Consider the following 16,991-nt stretch of genomic DNA (forward strand, 5'->3'; position numbering starts at 1 on the left):
GACATACTGACTGGATGGCTGACTGCCTAGCTGGCTGGCTGACTGGATGGCTGACTGCCTAGCTGGCTGGCTGACTGTGACTGACTGACTCACAGCCTGACTCACAGGCTGACTCACAGGCTGACTTTCCTGGTTGACTGAGTGGCTGGCTGACTGGATGGATGGATGGATGGATGGCTGGCTGACTGACTGACTGACTAGCTGGCTGACTGGATGGATGGCTGGCTGACTGGATGGATGGATGGCTGGCTGACTGGATGGATGGATGGATGGATGGATGGCTGACTGGATGGATGGCTGGCTGACTAGCTGGCTGACTGACTGATTGACTGACTAGCTGGCTGACTGGATGGATGGCTGGCTGACTAGCTGGCTGACTGGATGGATGGCTGGCTGACTGTGACTGACTGATTGACTAGCTGGCTGGCTGACTGGCTGATACATAAACATGGCTTATAGCTTACTAGCCACCATGATCCCTTTATCTGTCTAGGTTACATTTAAATCACTGACAGTATCTAGCACATCACGTTAGGCATGGGATGGACTGGCTACAGGTAATGCTTTACTACACATCTACATATCCCATAACACATTTATTACTCATCTATAAGCATGTCATGAACGTGTTATAACAGGTCCCAACTGCATTATTAAAGGTTAATAGCCATAACATATCTATAGCATATTCATGTCATGCTATGTATGATCTCATATCTAGGTATATCTTAATAGATGCATCAGTACAATGACAGCGTAGCGTCATCATTATGGCTGTTCTCAACAGTGAACTTCTGCCATACCAGTGTTAGCGAATATGCTATGGTGATTTATAACCTGCGCCAGCCCCATTTCCCCCACCGGCTGGTACAGTGTGACTTACCTTCGTCTTCTTCTCACTGAGGTCAACGCTGCATAAAGATCTCCTCAGGGTTGAATCCTCAGGGTAAATGTTACAGATCAAATCGTGTAGTTGAGGGTCATATCATAACTCATTAACAGCCCTCCTCCACAACACAGTTACACTGGTCAATAATGTACAGATGAATAGTCTATGTATGAATTATACTGTATGTAGTCAAAGTAAAGCCAACTCTATTTTGCCATTCATTAACCTTTTTATAGCTGAGCACTTCATGGTAATTAACTGCTCAGTTTGCATCTCTAATTCATAGGACCGGCGTTTAAAAGGGCCAAATGAATTCTATGCAGTCAATGTACGGTCATTTCTACACTGAGTATACAAAACATTAAGAACACCTGCTATTTCCACTGACATAGACTGACCAGGTGAAAGCTATGAATCCCTTATTGATGTCACTTGTTAAATCCACTTCAATCAGTGTAGATGAAGGGGGGGAGACGGGTTAAAGAAGCATTTAAGTGCCTTTGAATGGGGAATGGTAGTAGGTGCCAGGCTCACCGCTTTGTGTTAAGAACTGTAACGCTGCTGGGTTTTTAACATGAGTAACTCAAGTAAGTCACGGTACAGGCCTCTACCAGCTACAGGCCTCTACCAGCTACAGGCCTCTACCAGCTACAGGCCTCTACCAGCTACAGGCCTCTACCAGCTACAGGCCTCTACCAGCTACAGGCCTCTACCAGCTACAGGCCTCTACCAGCTACAGGCCTCTACCAGCTACAGGCCTCTACCAGCCAGTGGGGGAAATGGGGCTGGTACAGGCCTCTACCAGCCGGTGGGGGAAATGGGGCTGGTACAGGCCTCTACCAGCCAGTGGGGGAAATGGGGCTGGTACAGGCCTCTACCAGCCAGTGGGGGAAATGGGGCTGGTACAGGCCTCTACCAGCCAGTGGGGGAAATGGGGCTGGTACAGGCCTCTACCAGCCGGTGGGGGAAATGGGGCTGGTACAGGCCTCTACCAGCCGGTGGGGGAAATGGGGCTGGTACAGGCCTCTACCAGCCAGTGGGGGAAATGGGGCTGGTACAGGCCTCTACCAGCCAGTGGGGGAAATGGGGCTGGTACAGGCCTCTACCAGCCGGTGGGGGAAATGGGGCTGGTACAGGCCTCTACCAGCCGGTGGGGGAAATGGGGCTGGTACAGGCCTCTACCAGCCGGTGGGGGAAATGGGGCTGGTACAGGCCTCTACCAGCCAGTGGGGGAAATGGGGCTGGTACAGGCCTCTACCAGCCAGTGGGGGAAATGGGGCTGGTACAGGCCTCTACCAGCCAGTGGGGGAAATGGGGCTGGTACAGGCCTCTACCAGCCGGTGGGGGAAATGGGGCTGGTACAGGCCTCTACCAGCCGGTGGGGGAAATGGGGCTGGTACAGGCCTCTACCAGCCGGTGGGGGAAATGGGGCTGGTACAGGCCTCTACCAGCGATGGGGCTGGTACAGGCCTCTACCAGCCGGTGGGGGAAATGGGGCTGGTACAGGCCTCTACCAGCCGGTGGGGGAAATGGGGCTGGTACAGGCCTCTACCAGCCAGTGGGGGAAATGGGGATGGTCCAGGCCTCTACCAGCCGGTGGGGGAAATGGGGCTGGTACAGGCCTCTACCAGCCGGTGGGGGAAATGGGGCTGGTACAGGCCTCTACCAGCCGGTGGGGGAAATGGGGCTGGTTCAGGCTTCTACCAGCCAGTGGGGGAAATGGGGCTGGCGCAGGTTATAAATCAACGTGGTTTGGCACAACCACTCTAACCTTGGTTAACACTTTTGAGAACAGATGGTAAGGATGACGCTACGCTGTCATTGTAATGATGCATCTATTAAGATACCTAGATTTGAGCTCTTGCATAGCATGACATGAATGTGCTATAGATATGCTATCCAAGTCTGGTTGGAGGATACTGGATTTCCTGCTCGATCCCTCCTTAATCCGGCATTATTTTGTGTTGTTATGTGTTAATGACATTAAAACTACGTTACCCATGAGGCAATGTGCCACCCATGCAGGGTTGTTGAGCATATGCCTTGCATGGCTACACACAGTGATATCACTAGCTGAAGTATCTATTTATTAAAAGTAGTTTAAGCTAATTGTCATTTTCATCAAGGAACAAACATAACGTACTATATTCTGATTCTGGAAACCCTGGAATGTAGTGGATTTTTTTCATCTCCTAGCTATAGCTATGACAGAGACCTAGCTATAGCTCTATCAGACTACTGCAACACCAGAGCAGGCTAACGCTATACAGTAGATCAGTGGTCACCAACCAGTCAATCGCGATCGACCGGTCGATCACCAAGGCATTCTAGTGAATCACCAAACATTTCTGTAAAAAAAACCCTGATGATAATCCTTTTGGTTCCTATTTTAATGAATTGTTTTTGCGCTGTTGGCGGTAGATGCGTTATTTTTTTCAGCATCCCTAGCACCGAGAAGAAAAAGCGTTCCCATTTTAAATCATTTTATGTGTCTAAAGGTAGAACTCTGCCTACCCGGCAGGCCAAGAACAAACAAATCAAGTGCAACTATAGGCCTACCGCTGGCAGTTTCGTCAAGCCATAGACTGTAAAAATAAACCTTGAACGCAGAAAGAGACTCAACGAATACAGCGAAGAAGACCGTGTCCCCCTTTTCTCAGCTGTTCCACTCCTAAAGCAGCTGTCCCCCTCCTAAAGCAGCTGTCCCCCTCCTAAAGCAGCTGTCCCCCTCCTAAAGCAGCTGTCCCCCTCCTAAAGCAGCTGTCCCCCTCCTAAAGCAGCTGTCCCCCTCCTAAAGCAGCTGTCCCCCTCCTAAAGCAGCTGTTCCACTCCTAAAGCAGCTGTCCCCCTCCTAAAGCAGCTGTCCCCCTCCTAAAGCAGCTGTCCCCCTCCTAAAGCAGCTGTCCCCCTCCTAGAGACCTAAAGAACATCTAATTATATCAATGTCATGCACCCATCTGAGCATATTCCCCTGTCTGTTATGCTAGCTAGGTCTCTGTCATTCCCCTGTCTGTTATGCTAGCGAGGTCTCTGTCATTCCCCTGTCTGTTATGCTAGCGAGGTCTCTGTCATTCCCCTGTCTGTTATGCTAGCTAGGTCTCTGTCATGCTAGCTAGGTCTCTGTCATTCCCCTGTCTGTTATGCTAGCTAGGTCTCGGTCATTCCCCTGTCTGTTATGCTAGCTAGGTCTCGGTCATTCCCCTGTCTGTTATGCTAGCTAGGTCTCTGTCATTCCCCTGTCTGTTATGCTAGCTAGGTCTCTGTCATTCCCCTGTCTGTTATGCTAGCTAGGTCTCTGTCATTCCCCTGTCTGTTATGCTAGCTAGGTCTCTGTCATTCCCCTGTCTGTTATGCTAGCTAGGTCTCTGTCATGCTAGCTAGGTCTCTGTCATTCCCCTGTCTGTTATGCTAGCTAGGTCTCGGTCATTCCCCTGTCTGTTATGCTAGCTAGGTCTCTGTCATTCCCCTGTCTGTTATGCTAGCTAGGTCTCTGTCATTCCCCTGTCTGTTATGCTAGCTAGGTCTCTGTCATTCCCCTGTCTGTTATGCTAGCTAGGTCTCTGTCATTCCCCTGTCTGTTATGCTAGCTAGGTCTCTGTCATTCCCTTGTCTGTTATGCTAGCTAGGTCTCTGTCATTCCCCTGTCTGTTATGCTAGCTAGGTCTCTGTCATTCCCCTGTCTGTTATGCTAGCTAGGTCTCGGTCATTCCCTTGTCTGTTATGCTAGCTAGGTCTCGGTCATTCCCTTGTCTGTTATGCTAGCTAGGTCTCTTTCATTCCCTTGTCTGTTATGCTAGCTAGGTCTTTGTCATTCCCCTGTCTGTTATGCTAGCTAGGTCTCGGTCATTCCCCTGTCTGTTATGCTAGCTAGGTCTCTGTCATTTCCTTGTCTGTCATGCTAGCTAGGTCTCTTTCATTCCCTTGTCTGTTATGCTAGCTAGGTCTCTTTCATTCCCTTGTCTGTTATGCTAGCTAGGTCTCGGTCATTCCCCTGTCTGTTATGCTAGCTAGGTCTCTGTCATTCCCCTGTCTGTCATGCTAGCTAGGTCTCTTTCATTCCCTTGTCTGTTATGCAAGCTAGGTCTTTGTCATTCCCCTGTCTGTTATGCTAGCTAGGTCTCGGTCATTCCCCTGTCTGTCATGCTAGCTAGGTCTCTGTCATTCCCCTGTCTGTCATGCTAGCTAGGTCTCTGTCATTTCCATGTCTGTTATGCTAGCTAGATCTCTGTCATTTCCTTGTCTGTCATGCTAGCTAGGTCTCTGTCATTTCCATGTCTGTTATGCTAGCTAGATCTCTGTCATTTCCTTGTCTGTCATGCTAGCTAGGTCTCTGTCATTTCCTTGTCTGTCATGCTAGCTAGGTCTCTTTCATTCCCTTGTCTGTCATGCTAGCTAGGTCTCTGTCATGCTAGCTAGGTCTCTGTCATCCCCCTGTCTGTCATGCTAGCGAGGTCTCTGTCATTCCCCTGTCTGTCATGCTAGTTAGGTCTCTGTCATTCTCCTGTCTGTCATGCTACCTAGGTCTCTGTCATTCCCTTGTCTGTCATGCTAGCTAGGTCTCTGTCACTCCCCTGTCTGTCATGCTAGCTAGGTCTCTGTCATTCCCTTGTCTGTCATGCTAGCTAAGTCTCTGTCATTCCCTTGTCTGTCATGTTAGCTAGGTCTCTGTCATGTTAGCTAGGTCTCTGTCATTCCCTTGTCTGTCATGCTAGCTAAGTCTCTTTCATTCCCTTGTCTGTCATGCTAGCTAGGTCTCTGTCATTCCCGTCTGTAAAGCTAGTGTTATATAAAAAAATAAAATAAAAATTATGTTATTATCCTGTCTATCATGCTAGACAGGTGTCTGTTATTCCACTGTCTCCCATGCTAGCTAGATAGGTCTGTTATTATCCTGTCTATCATTGTCACGCCCTGACCGTAGATTGTTTTGTATGTTTCTATTTTTTGTTTGGTCAGGGTGTGATGTGGGTGGGCATTCTATGTTTGTATGTCTATATTTTATATTTCTATGTGTTTGGCCTGGTATGGTTCCCAATCAGAGGCAGCTGTCTATCGTTGTCTCTGATTGAGAACCATACTTAGGTAGCCTGTTTTCCCACTGTTAGTTGTGGGTGGTTATTTTCTATTTAGTGTTTTGTTGCACCTTGCAGAACTGTTCGTTGGTCGTTTTGTTGTTTTTGTTCGAGTGTTCATCTTTATTAAAAGTATTATGAATACGTACCACGCTGCACTTTGGTCCTATTCTCCTTCGCCCGACGAAAATCGTGACAATCATGCTAGACAGGTGTCTGTTATTCCACTGTCTCCCATGCTATCTATGTGTCTGTTATTATCCTCTCTGCCATGCTAGCTAGAGAGGTCTGTTATTCTCTCCTGTCTGTCATGCTAGATAAGTGTCTGTTGTTTCCCTGTCTTCCATGCTATATATGTGTCTGTTATTCTCCTGTCTGTCATGCAAGCTAGGTGTGTTATTTTCCTGTCTGCCATGCTAGCTAGCTGTTTGTGTGGTGGTGAGACAGTCTTTATCAACTATCACCACCATACAATACTGAGACAGTCTTTATCAACCATCACCACCATACAATACTGAGACAGTCTTTATCAACCATCACCACCATACAATACTGAGACAGTCTTTATCAACCATCACCACTACACCATACAATACTGAGACAGTCTTTACCAACCATCACACCATACAATACTGAGACAGTCTTTATCAACCATCACCACCATACAATACTGAGACAGTCTTTATCAACCATACAATACTGAGACAGTCTTTATCAACCATCACACCATACAATACTGAGACAGTCTTTATCAACCATCACCACCATACAATACTGAGACAGTCTTTACCTACCACCACACCATACAATACTGAGACAGTCTTTATCAACCATCACCACCCTACAATACTGAGACAGTCTTTATCAACCACCACACCATACAATACTGAGACAGTCTTTACCAACCATCACACCATACAATACTGAGACAGTCTTTACCAACCATCACACCATACAATACTGAGACAGTCTTTATCAACCATCACCACCATACAATACTGAGACAATCTTTATCAACCATCACACCATACAATACTGAGACAGTCTTTATCAACCATCACCACCATACAATACTGAGACAGTCTTTACCAACCATCACACCATACAATACTGAGACAGTCTTTATCAACCATCACCACCATACAATACTGAGACAGTCTTTACCAACCATCACACCATACAATACTGAGACAGTCTTTATCAACCATCACCACCATACAATACTGAGACAGTCTTTATCAACCATCACCACCATACAATACTGAGACAGTCTTTATCAACCATCACCACCATACAATACTGAGACAGTCTTTATCAACCATCACCACCATACAATACTGAGACAGTCTTTATCAACCATCACACCATACAATACGGAGACAGTCTTTATCAACCATCACCACCCTACAATACTGAGACAGTCTTTATCAACCATCACACCATACAATACTGAGACAGTCTTTACTAACCATCACACCATACAATACTGAGACAGTCTTTATCAACCATCACCACCATACAATACTGAGACAGTCTTTATCAACCATCACACCATACAATACTGAGACAGTCTTTATCAACCATCACCACCATACAATACTGAGACAGTCTTTAGCAACCATCACACCATACAATACTGAGACAGTCTTTATCAACCATCACCACCATACAATACTGAGACAGTCTTTACCAACCATCACACCATACAATACTGAGACAGTCTTTATCAACCATCACCACCATACAATACTGAGACAGTCTTTACCAACCATCACACCATACAATACTGAGACAGTCTTTATCAACCATCACCACCATACAATACTGAGACAGTCTTTACCAACCATCACACCATACAATACTGAGACAGTCTTTATCAACCATCACCACCATACAATACTGAGACAGTCTTTACCAACCATCACACCATACAATACTGAGACAGTCTTTATCAACCATCACCACCATACAATACTGAGACTGTCTTTATCAACCATCACACCATACAATACTGAGACAGTCTTTATCAACCATCACCACCATACAATACTGAGACAGTCTTTAGCAACCATCACACCATACAATACTGAGACAGTCTTTATCAACCATCACCACCATACAATACTGAGACAGTCTTTACCAACCATCACACCATACAATACTGAGACAGTCTTTATCAACCATCACCACCATACAATACTGAGACAGTCTTTACCAACCATCACACCATACAATACTGAGACAGTCTTTATCAACCATCACCACCATACAATACTGAGACAGTCTTTACCAACCATCACACCATACAATACTGAGACAGTCTTTATCAACCATCACCACCATACAATACTGAGACAGTCTTTACCAACCATCACACCATACAATACTGAGACAGTCTTTATCAACCATCACCACCATACAATACTGAGACTGTCTTTATCAACCATCACACCATACAATACTGAGACAGTCTTTATCAACCATCACCACCATACAATACTGAGACAGTCTTTACCAACCATCACACCATACAATACTGAGACAGTCTTTATCAACCATCACCACCATACAATACTGAGACAGTCTTTATCAACCATCACCACCATACAATACTGAGACAGTCTTTATCAACCATCACACCATACAATACGGAGACAGTCTTTATCAACCATCACCACCCTACAATACTGAGACAGTCTTTATCAACCATCACCACCATACAATACTGAGACAGTCTTTATCAACCATCACCACCATACAATACTGAGACAGTCTTTATCAACCATCACACCATACAATACGGAGACAGTCTTTATCAACCATACAATACTGAGACAGTCTTTATCAACCATACAATACTGAGACAGTCTTTATCAACCATCACACCATACAATACTGAGACAGTCTTTATCAACCATCACCACTACACCATACAATACTGAGACAGTCTTTATCAACCATCACACCATACAATACTGAGACAGTCTTTATCAACCATCACACCATACAATACTGAGACAGTCTTTATCAACCATCACACCATACAATACTGAGACAGTCTTTATCAACCATACAATACTGAGACAGTCTTTATCAACCATACAATACTGAGACAGTCTTTATCAACCATCACCACCATACAATACTGAGACAGTCTTTATCAACCATCACACCATAGAATACTGAGACAGTCTTTATCAACCATCACACCATACAATACTGAGACAGTCTTTATCAACCACACAATACTGAGACAGTCTTTATCAACCATCACACCATACAATACTAAGACAGTCTTTATCATCCATACAATACTGAGACAGTCTTTATCAACCATCACACCATACAATACTGAGACAGTCTTTATTCACCATCACACCATACAATACTGAGACAGTCTTTACCAACCATCACACCATACAAAACTGAGACAGTCTTTATCAACCATCACCACTACACAATACTGAGACAGTCTTTATCAACCATACAATACTGAGACAGTCTTTATCAACCACCACCATACAATACTGAGACAGTCTTTATCAACCATCACCACCATACAATACTGAGACAGTCTTTATCAACCATCACCACTACACCATACAATACTGAGACAGTCTTTATCAACCATCACGCCATACAATACGGAGACAGTCTTTATCAACCATACAATACTGAGACAGTCTTTATCAACCATACAATACTGAGACAGTCTTTATCAACCATCACACCATACAATACTGAGACAGTCTTTATCAACCATACAATACTGAGACAGTCTTTATCAACCATCACCACCATACAATAATGAGACAGTCTTTATCAACCATCACACCATACAATACTGAGACAGTCTTTATCAACCATCACACCATACAATACTGAGACAGTCTTTATCAACCATCACACCATACAATACTGAGACAGTCTTTATCAACCATACAATACTGAGACAGTCTTTATCAACCATCACCACCATACAATACTGAGACAGTCTTTATCAACCATCACACCATACAATACTGAGACAGTCTTTATCAACCATACAATACTGAGACAGTCTTTATCAACCATCACCACCATACAATACTGAGACAGTCTTTATCAACCATCACACCATACAATACTGAGACAGTCTTTATCAACCATCACACCATACAATACTGAGACAGTCTTTATCAACCACACAATACTGAGACAGTCTTTATCAACCATCACACCATACAATACTGAGACAGTCTTTATCAACCATACAATACTGAGACAGTCTTTATCAACCATCACACCATACAATACTGAGGCAGTCTTTATCAACCATCACACCATACAATACTGAGACAGTCTTTACCAACCATCACACCATACAATACTGAGACAGTCTTTATCAACCATCACCACTACACAATACTGAGACAGTCTTTATTAACCATACAATACTGAGACAGTCTTTATCAACCATCACACCATACAATACTGAGGCAGTCTTTATCAACCATCACACCATACAATACTGAGGCAGTCTTTATCAACCATCACACCATACAATACTGAGACAGTCTTTATCAACCATCACACCATACAATACTGAGACAGTCTTTATCAACCATCACACCATACAATACTGAGGCAGTCTTTATCAACCATCACACCATACAATACTGAGACAGTCTTTACCAACCATCACACCATACAATACTGAGACAGTCTTTATCAACCATCACCACTACACAATACTGAGACAGTCTTTATCAACCATACAATACTGAGACAGTCTTTATCAACCATCACACCATACAATACTGAGACAGTCTTTATCAACCATACAATACTGAGACAGTCTTTATCAACCATCACACCATACAATACTGAGGCAGTCTTTATCAACCATCACACCATACAATACTGAGACAGTCTTTACCAACCATCACACCATACAATACTGAGACAGTCTTTATCAACCATCACCACTACACAATACTGAGACAGTCTTTATCAACCATACAATACTGAGGCAGTCTTTATCAACCATCACACCATACAATACTGAGACAGTCTTTATCAACCACCACCATACAATACTGAGACAGTCTTTATCAACCATCACCACCATACAATACTGAGACAGTCTTTATCAACCATCACCACCATACAATACTGAGGCAGTCTTTATCAACCATACAATACTGAGACAGTCTTTATCAACCATCACCACCATACAATACTGAGACAGTCTTTATCAACCACACAATACTGAGACAGTCTTTATCAACCATCACCACTACACCATACAATACTGAGACAGTCTTTATCAACGATCACCACTACACCATACAATACTGAGACAGTCTTTATCAACCACCACACCATACAATACTGAGACAGTCTTTATCAACCATCACCACCACACAATACTGAGACAGTCTTTATCAACCATACAATACTGAGACAGTCTTTATCAACCATACAATACTGAGACAGTCTTTATCAACCATCACCACCACACAATAATGAGACAGTCTTTATCAACCATACAATACTGAGACAGTCTTTATCAACCACACAATACTGAGACAGTCTTTATCAACCATCACCATACAATACTGAGACAGAGTGAATGTGACTATCAGCGGTTCGTCATCGAATCATTGTGCAAATAATTTCAGATCTTATCCGTCTAATCGTTATAGGCAGTTGGGGATGAATGTATCTAAGTATTAGCTGTAAAATCACAGGTTTGGAACAGACATCAATTATGGAACAGTATGGCAGCCACTTCAATGTCTTCTCTATCAAAACATTGATGAAATTGAGGTGACACGTATCCCCCCCACCCCCACAGTTTAAATGGGCATGACCCTTCTAGACGACAGAATCTGTAGGACTTCCGGTAAAGCTGGAATCCTTAATGGTGTAAACTGCCGTTTGGGATAATATAAACAACAAAAAAGAGGTCCCTCTAAAACAACAAACACTGTGTTACTGCAAAAACTAAATGTTTACCGTGATGCTCGTCTCCATACGAACATCCCTCCGTTTAAACAACAATAACGACGACAGTAACAAAAGCGTCGGGGCGAACAGTGTATCCCCCCCCTTTTTAAACCAGCTGAGATAGATAGAACAGTCCTAATGTTGTACTCACCAGATCGTGGTTGGTGGAGTTGGAGTCTTCCTCGGGGAAAGGCTTGGACACCCCCAGCGCTATACAGTTAGCGAAGATGGCGATCAGGATGAAGATGTCAAAGGGTCTAGAGAGGACAGCGGTCATGGAAACAACAAAAACAACAAAAAACTATCCATATTGAAATGAAAACGGATTTATCTCTGTCTGTGGTCACTAAAAGATCACATCCCACTGGGTAGTAACTGGTTCAAACAACGTTGTTGACCTAATGGGTTATGAAAGCAGAACTCACTACAACCTCCTTCTAAGAGGACTGGGATGTGAAAACGTTGACGCTCAATATCTCAGAACTATGCTTTGCGTAAATATCATCGTAGAGTCACAAGGTCAAGATTTTGGTGACAGCTGAACCAAACATAGTTTTTTTTTCCTCCATTGGATTTTGGTTGTGCTTTTAAAATGGTTTGAAAATAATAGTATTAACATATTGGAAAGTCAACAAACTTTTGGTCGTCCTTTTTTTTGAGTGGGTGAATTATAGGTTGTAATCTCACTGATCAACAGCTCAACCAGAGGAGGCTGGTGGGAGGATCTTATAGGAGGACAGGCTCATTTTAACGGGATAAATAGGATGGTATCTAACCATTACATTCCAGCCATTACAATGAGCCCATCCTCCTATCGCTCATCCCACCAGTTTCAACCACATATTACCCAGTGCCATCCCACTGAGCACACTACGTCATTTTAACGTGGATAATTGGGTAATATTCTGTTAGTAATGTTAACCCCTGTGTCCAGTGTAAATTAACAATCTGGCCATCATACCATCATGGCCACCTAATCATCCCCAGCTTCTAATTGGCAACAACAACAACAACCAGAACAATACTTATACAACAACAATACTACTAATACTACTACTAGTACTACAACAACAACCAGAACTATACTTATACAACAACAATACTACTACTACTACTAGTACTACAACAACAACCAGAACAATACTTATACTACTACTAATACTACTAATACTACTAATACTACTAGTACTACTACTACTACTACTACTACTACTACTACTACTAATACTACTACTACTACTACTAATACTACGACTACTAGTACTAAAACTACTAATAATACTAATAATACTACTAATACTACTAGTACTACTACTAATACTACTACTACTAGTACTAATACTACCAATAATACTACTACTACTACTACTAATACTACTAATACTACTAATAATACTACTAGTACTACTAATACTACTAGTACTACTACTACTACTAATACTACTAATACGACTACTACTACTACTACTAATACTACTACTACTAGTACTACTAATACTACTACTACTAATACTACTACTACTAGTACTACTAATACTACTACTACCACTACTACTACTAATACTACTACTACTAGTACTACTAATACTACTACTACAACACTTAGAGTCAGGTCAGGTCAGTTCAGTATTTGGACAGTGACAAAATTTGCATCATTTTGGTTGTGTACGCCACCGCAATGAATTTGAAATGAAACGATGTGCTTAAACTGTATAGTCGTGGCCAAAAGTTTTGAGAATGACACAAATATTCATTTTCACAAAGTTTGCTGCTTCAGTGTCTTTAGATATTTTTGTCAGATGTTACTATGGAATACTGAAGTATAATTACAAGCATTTCATACGTGTCAAAGGCTTTTATTGACAATTACATGAAGTTAATGCAAAAGAGTCAATATTTGCAGTGTTGACCCTTCTTTTTCAAGACCTCTGCAATCCGCCTTGGCATGCTGTCAATTAACTTCTGGGCCACATCCTGACTGATGGCAGCCCATTCTTGCATAATCAATGCTTGGAGTTTGTCAGAATTTGTGGGTTTTTGTTTGTCCACCCGCCTCTTGAGGATTGACCACAAGTTCTCAATGAGATTAAGGTCTGGGGAGATTCCTGACCATGGACCCAAAATATCGATGTTTTGTTTCCCGAGCCACTTATCACTTTTGCCTTATGGCAAGGTGCTCCATCATGCTGGAAAAGGGAGAAGTTGCTCTCGGAGGATGTGTTGGTACCATTCTTTATTCATGGCTGTGTTCTTAGGCAAAATTGTGAGTGAGCCCACTCCCTTGGCTGAGAAGCAACCCCACACATGAATGGTCTCAGGATGCTTTACTGTTGGCATGACACAGGACTGATGGTAGGGCTCACCTTGTCTTCTCCGGACAAGCTTTTTTCCGGATGCCCCAAACAATCGGAAAGGGGATTCATCAGAGAAAATTACTTTACCCCAGTCCTCAGCAGTCCAATCCATGTACCTTTTGCAGAATATCAGTCTGTCCCTGATGTTTTTCCTGGAGAGAAGTGGCTTCTTTGCTGCCCTTCTTGACACCAGGCCATCCTCCAAAAGTCTTTGCCTCACTGTGCGTGCAGATGCACTCACACCTGCCTGCTGCCATTCCTGAGCAAGCTCTGTACTGGTGGTGCCCCGATCCTGCAGCTGAATCAACTTCAGGAGACGGTCCCGGCGCTTGCTGGACTTTGTTGGGCACCCTGAAGCCTTCTTCACAACAATTGAACCGCTCTCCTTGAAGTTCTTGATGATCCGATAAATGGTTGATTTAGGTACAATCTGGCAGCAATATCCTAAGCAATGATGACGGCACGTGTTTCCTTGCAGGTAACCATGGCTGACAGAGGAAGAACAATGATTCCAAGCACCACCCTCCTTTTGAAGCTTCCAGTCTGTTATTCGAACTCAATCAGCATGACAGAGTGATCTCCAGCCTTGTCCTCGTCAACACTCACACCTGTGTTAACGAGAGAATCACCGACATGATGTCAGCTGGTCCTTTAGTGGCAAAGCTGAAATGCAGTGGAAATGTTTTTGGGGGGATTCAGGTCATTTGCATGGCAAAAAGAGGGACTTTGCAATTCATCTGATCACTCTTCATAACATTCTGGAGTATATGCAAATTGCCATCATACAAACTGAGGCAGCAGACTTTGTGAAAATGTATATTTGTGTCATTCTCAAAACGTTTGGCCACAACTGTAGACTTTCAACTGTAGACACCCCCGCCCCCCCTAATTTTAGGGGCTCAAAAGTAATTGGACAAACCAACATATCAATAAATTAAATTGTGAGTTTTAATACTTGGTTGAACATCGTTTGCAGTCAATGACTTCCTGACGTCTGGAACCCATAGACATCACCAGATGCTGGGTTTCTTCCCTGCTGATGCTCTGCCAGGCCTTTACTGCAGCTGTCCTCAGGTCCTGCTTGTTCTTGGGGCGTTTTGCTCTGCCAGGCCTTTACTGCAGCTGTCCTCAGGTCCTGCTTGTTCTTGGGGCGTTTTGCCTTCAGCAAAGTGAAATGCTCAATTGGATTCGGGTCAGGTGATTGACTTCGGGTCAGGTGATTGACTTCAGGTCAGGTGATTGGCTTAGCCATTGCAGAACATTCCACTTTTTGCCTTTAAAAAAAAAAAGTATTGGGTGGCTTTCGCAGTATGCTTCGGGTCCATCTGCACTGTGATGCGCCGTCCAATGAGATTGAAGCATTTGGCTGAATCTGACCAGATAGTAATATTAGCCCTTAACACTCCAGAATGCATCCTGCTGCTTTTGTTAGCAGTCACGTCATCAATAAAATACAAGGGAACCAGTTCCATTGGCAGGCAGCCGTACATGTCCACTCCATAACACCACCTCCACCATGCTTCCCACGGTGAGGTGGTATACTTTGGATCATGAGCAGCTACTTCCCTTCTTCATACTCTTCTCTTCCCATCATTCTGGTACAAGTTGATCTTTGTCTCATCTGTCCATAGGATGTTGTTCCAGAACTGTACAGACTTTTTTTTTAGATGTTGTTTTGGCAAACTCTAATCTGGTTTTCCAGTTTTTTTTTTTAAGGCTTACCAATGGTTTACATCTTGTGGTAAACCCTCTGTATTTACTCTGGTGAAGTCTTCTTTTTGGTTGTTGACTGACACAGATACAGCTACCTTCTGGAGGGTGTGGTTGATCTGACCAACTGTTGTGAAGTTTTCTTTCTTCTTCACCTGTAACGATCGTCTTGAGGAGAGAGATTGGACCAAGACGCAACGGGTGATGAAGACATAATGAATTTATTAAACAAGACGAAAACAGACTACACTTGATAATTAACAAAATAACAAAACGACGTAGACAGACCTGAACTGGAAAAACTTACATAAACATGCAGAACAGGAATAGACTACACAAACCGAAACAGTCCCGTGTGGCACGACAAACACAGACACGGAAGACAACCACCCACAAACAAACAGAGTGAAACAGCCTACCTATATATGATTCTCAATCAGAGGAAATGAATAACACCTGTCCCTGATTGAGAACCATATAAGGCTAACAAACAATGAACCTAAACATAGAAACACGTAACATAGAATGCCCACCCCAACTCACGCCCTGACCAACTAAACACATACAAAAATAAGAGAAAACAGGTCAGGAACGTGACATCACCAGGGAAATAATTCTTCTGTCACAAGTTGTTTTCCGTGGTCTTCCGGGCCTTTTTGGTGTTCTCTGAGCTCTCCAGTGTGTTATTTCTTCGGACTTCATATTTGAGGGTTAACGGCAACAGATTCCAAATGCCACACTTGAAATCAACTCTAGACCTTTTATCTAGTTTCTTGTAAATGAACTAATGAGGGATTAGCACACACCTGGCCATGGAGCAGCTGAGCAGACAATTATCCAATTACTTTTGGTCCCTTAAAAAAAAGGGTGGGGACCACATATAGAAAGTGTTGTAATTCCTACACTGTTCACTCGATTTGGATGTAAATACCCTCAAATTAAAGCTTTTTAAAATTGATTTAACTTGGCAAGTCC

General features: G+C 43.3%; 1 protein-coding gene across 1 annotated transcript in view; it reads right to left on the reverse strand.

Annotated features, from left to right (window-relative positions):
• LOC139557905 (voltage-dependent L-type calcium channel subunit alpha-1D-like) overlaps window positions 1–16,991 on the reverse strand; it is a 203,165-nt gene that overhangs the window by 168,071 nt on the left and 18,103 nt on the right. Inside the window, exon 3 of the mRNA XM_071373234.1 lies at window positions 12,104–12,209. Coding sequence (XP_071229335.1) covers window positions 12,104–12,209 — 106 coding nt within the window. The remainder of the gene's footprint in view (window positions 1–12,103; window positions 12,210–16,991) is intronic.

The sequence above is a fragment of the Salvelinus alpinus genome, chromosome 28 (genome assembly GCF_045679555.1).
Source record: "Salvelinus alpinus chromosome 28, SLU_Salpinus.1, whole genome shotgun sequence".
In the NCBI taxonomy this organism is placed as follows: domain Eukaryota; kingdom Metazoa; phylum Chordata; class Actinopteri; order Salmoniformes; family Salmonidae; genus Salvelinus; species Salvelinus alpinus.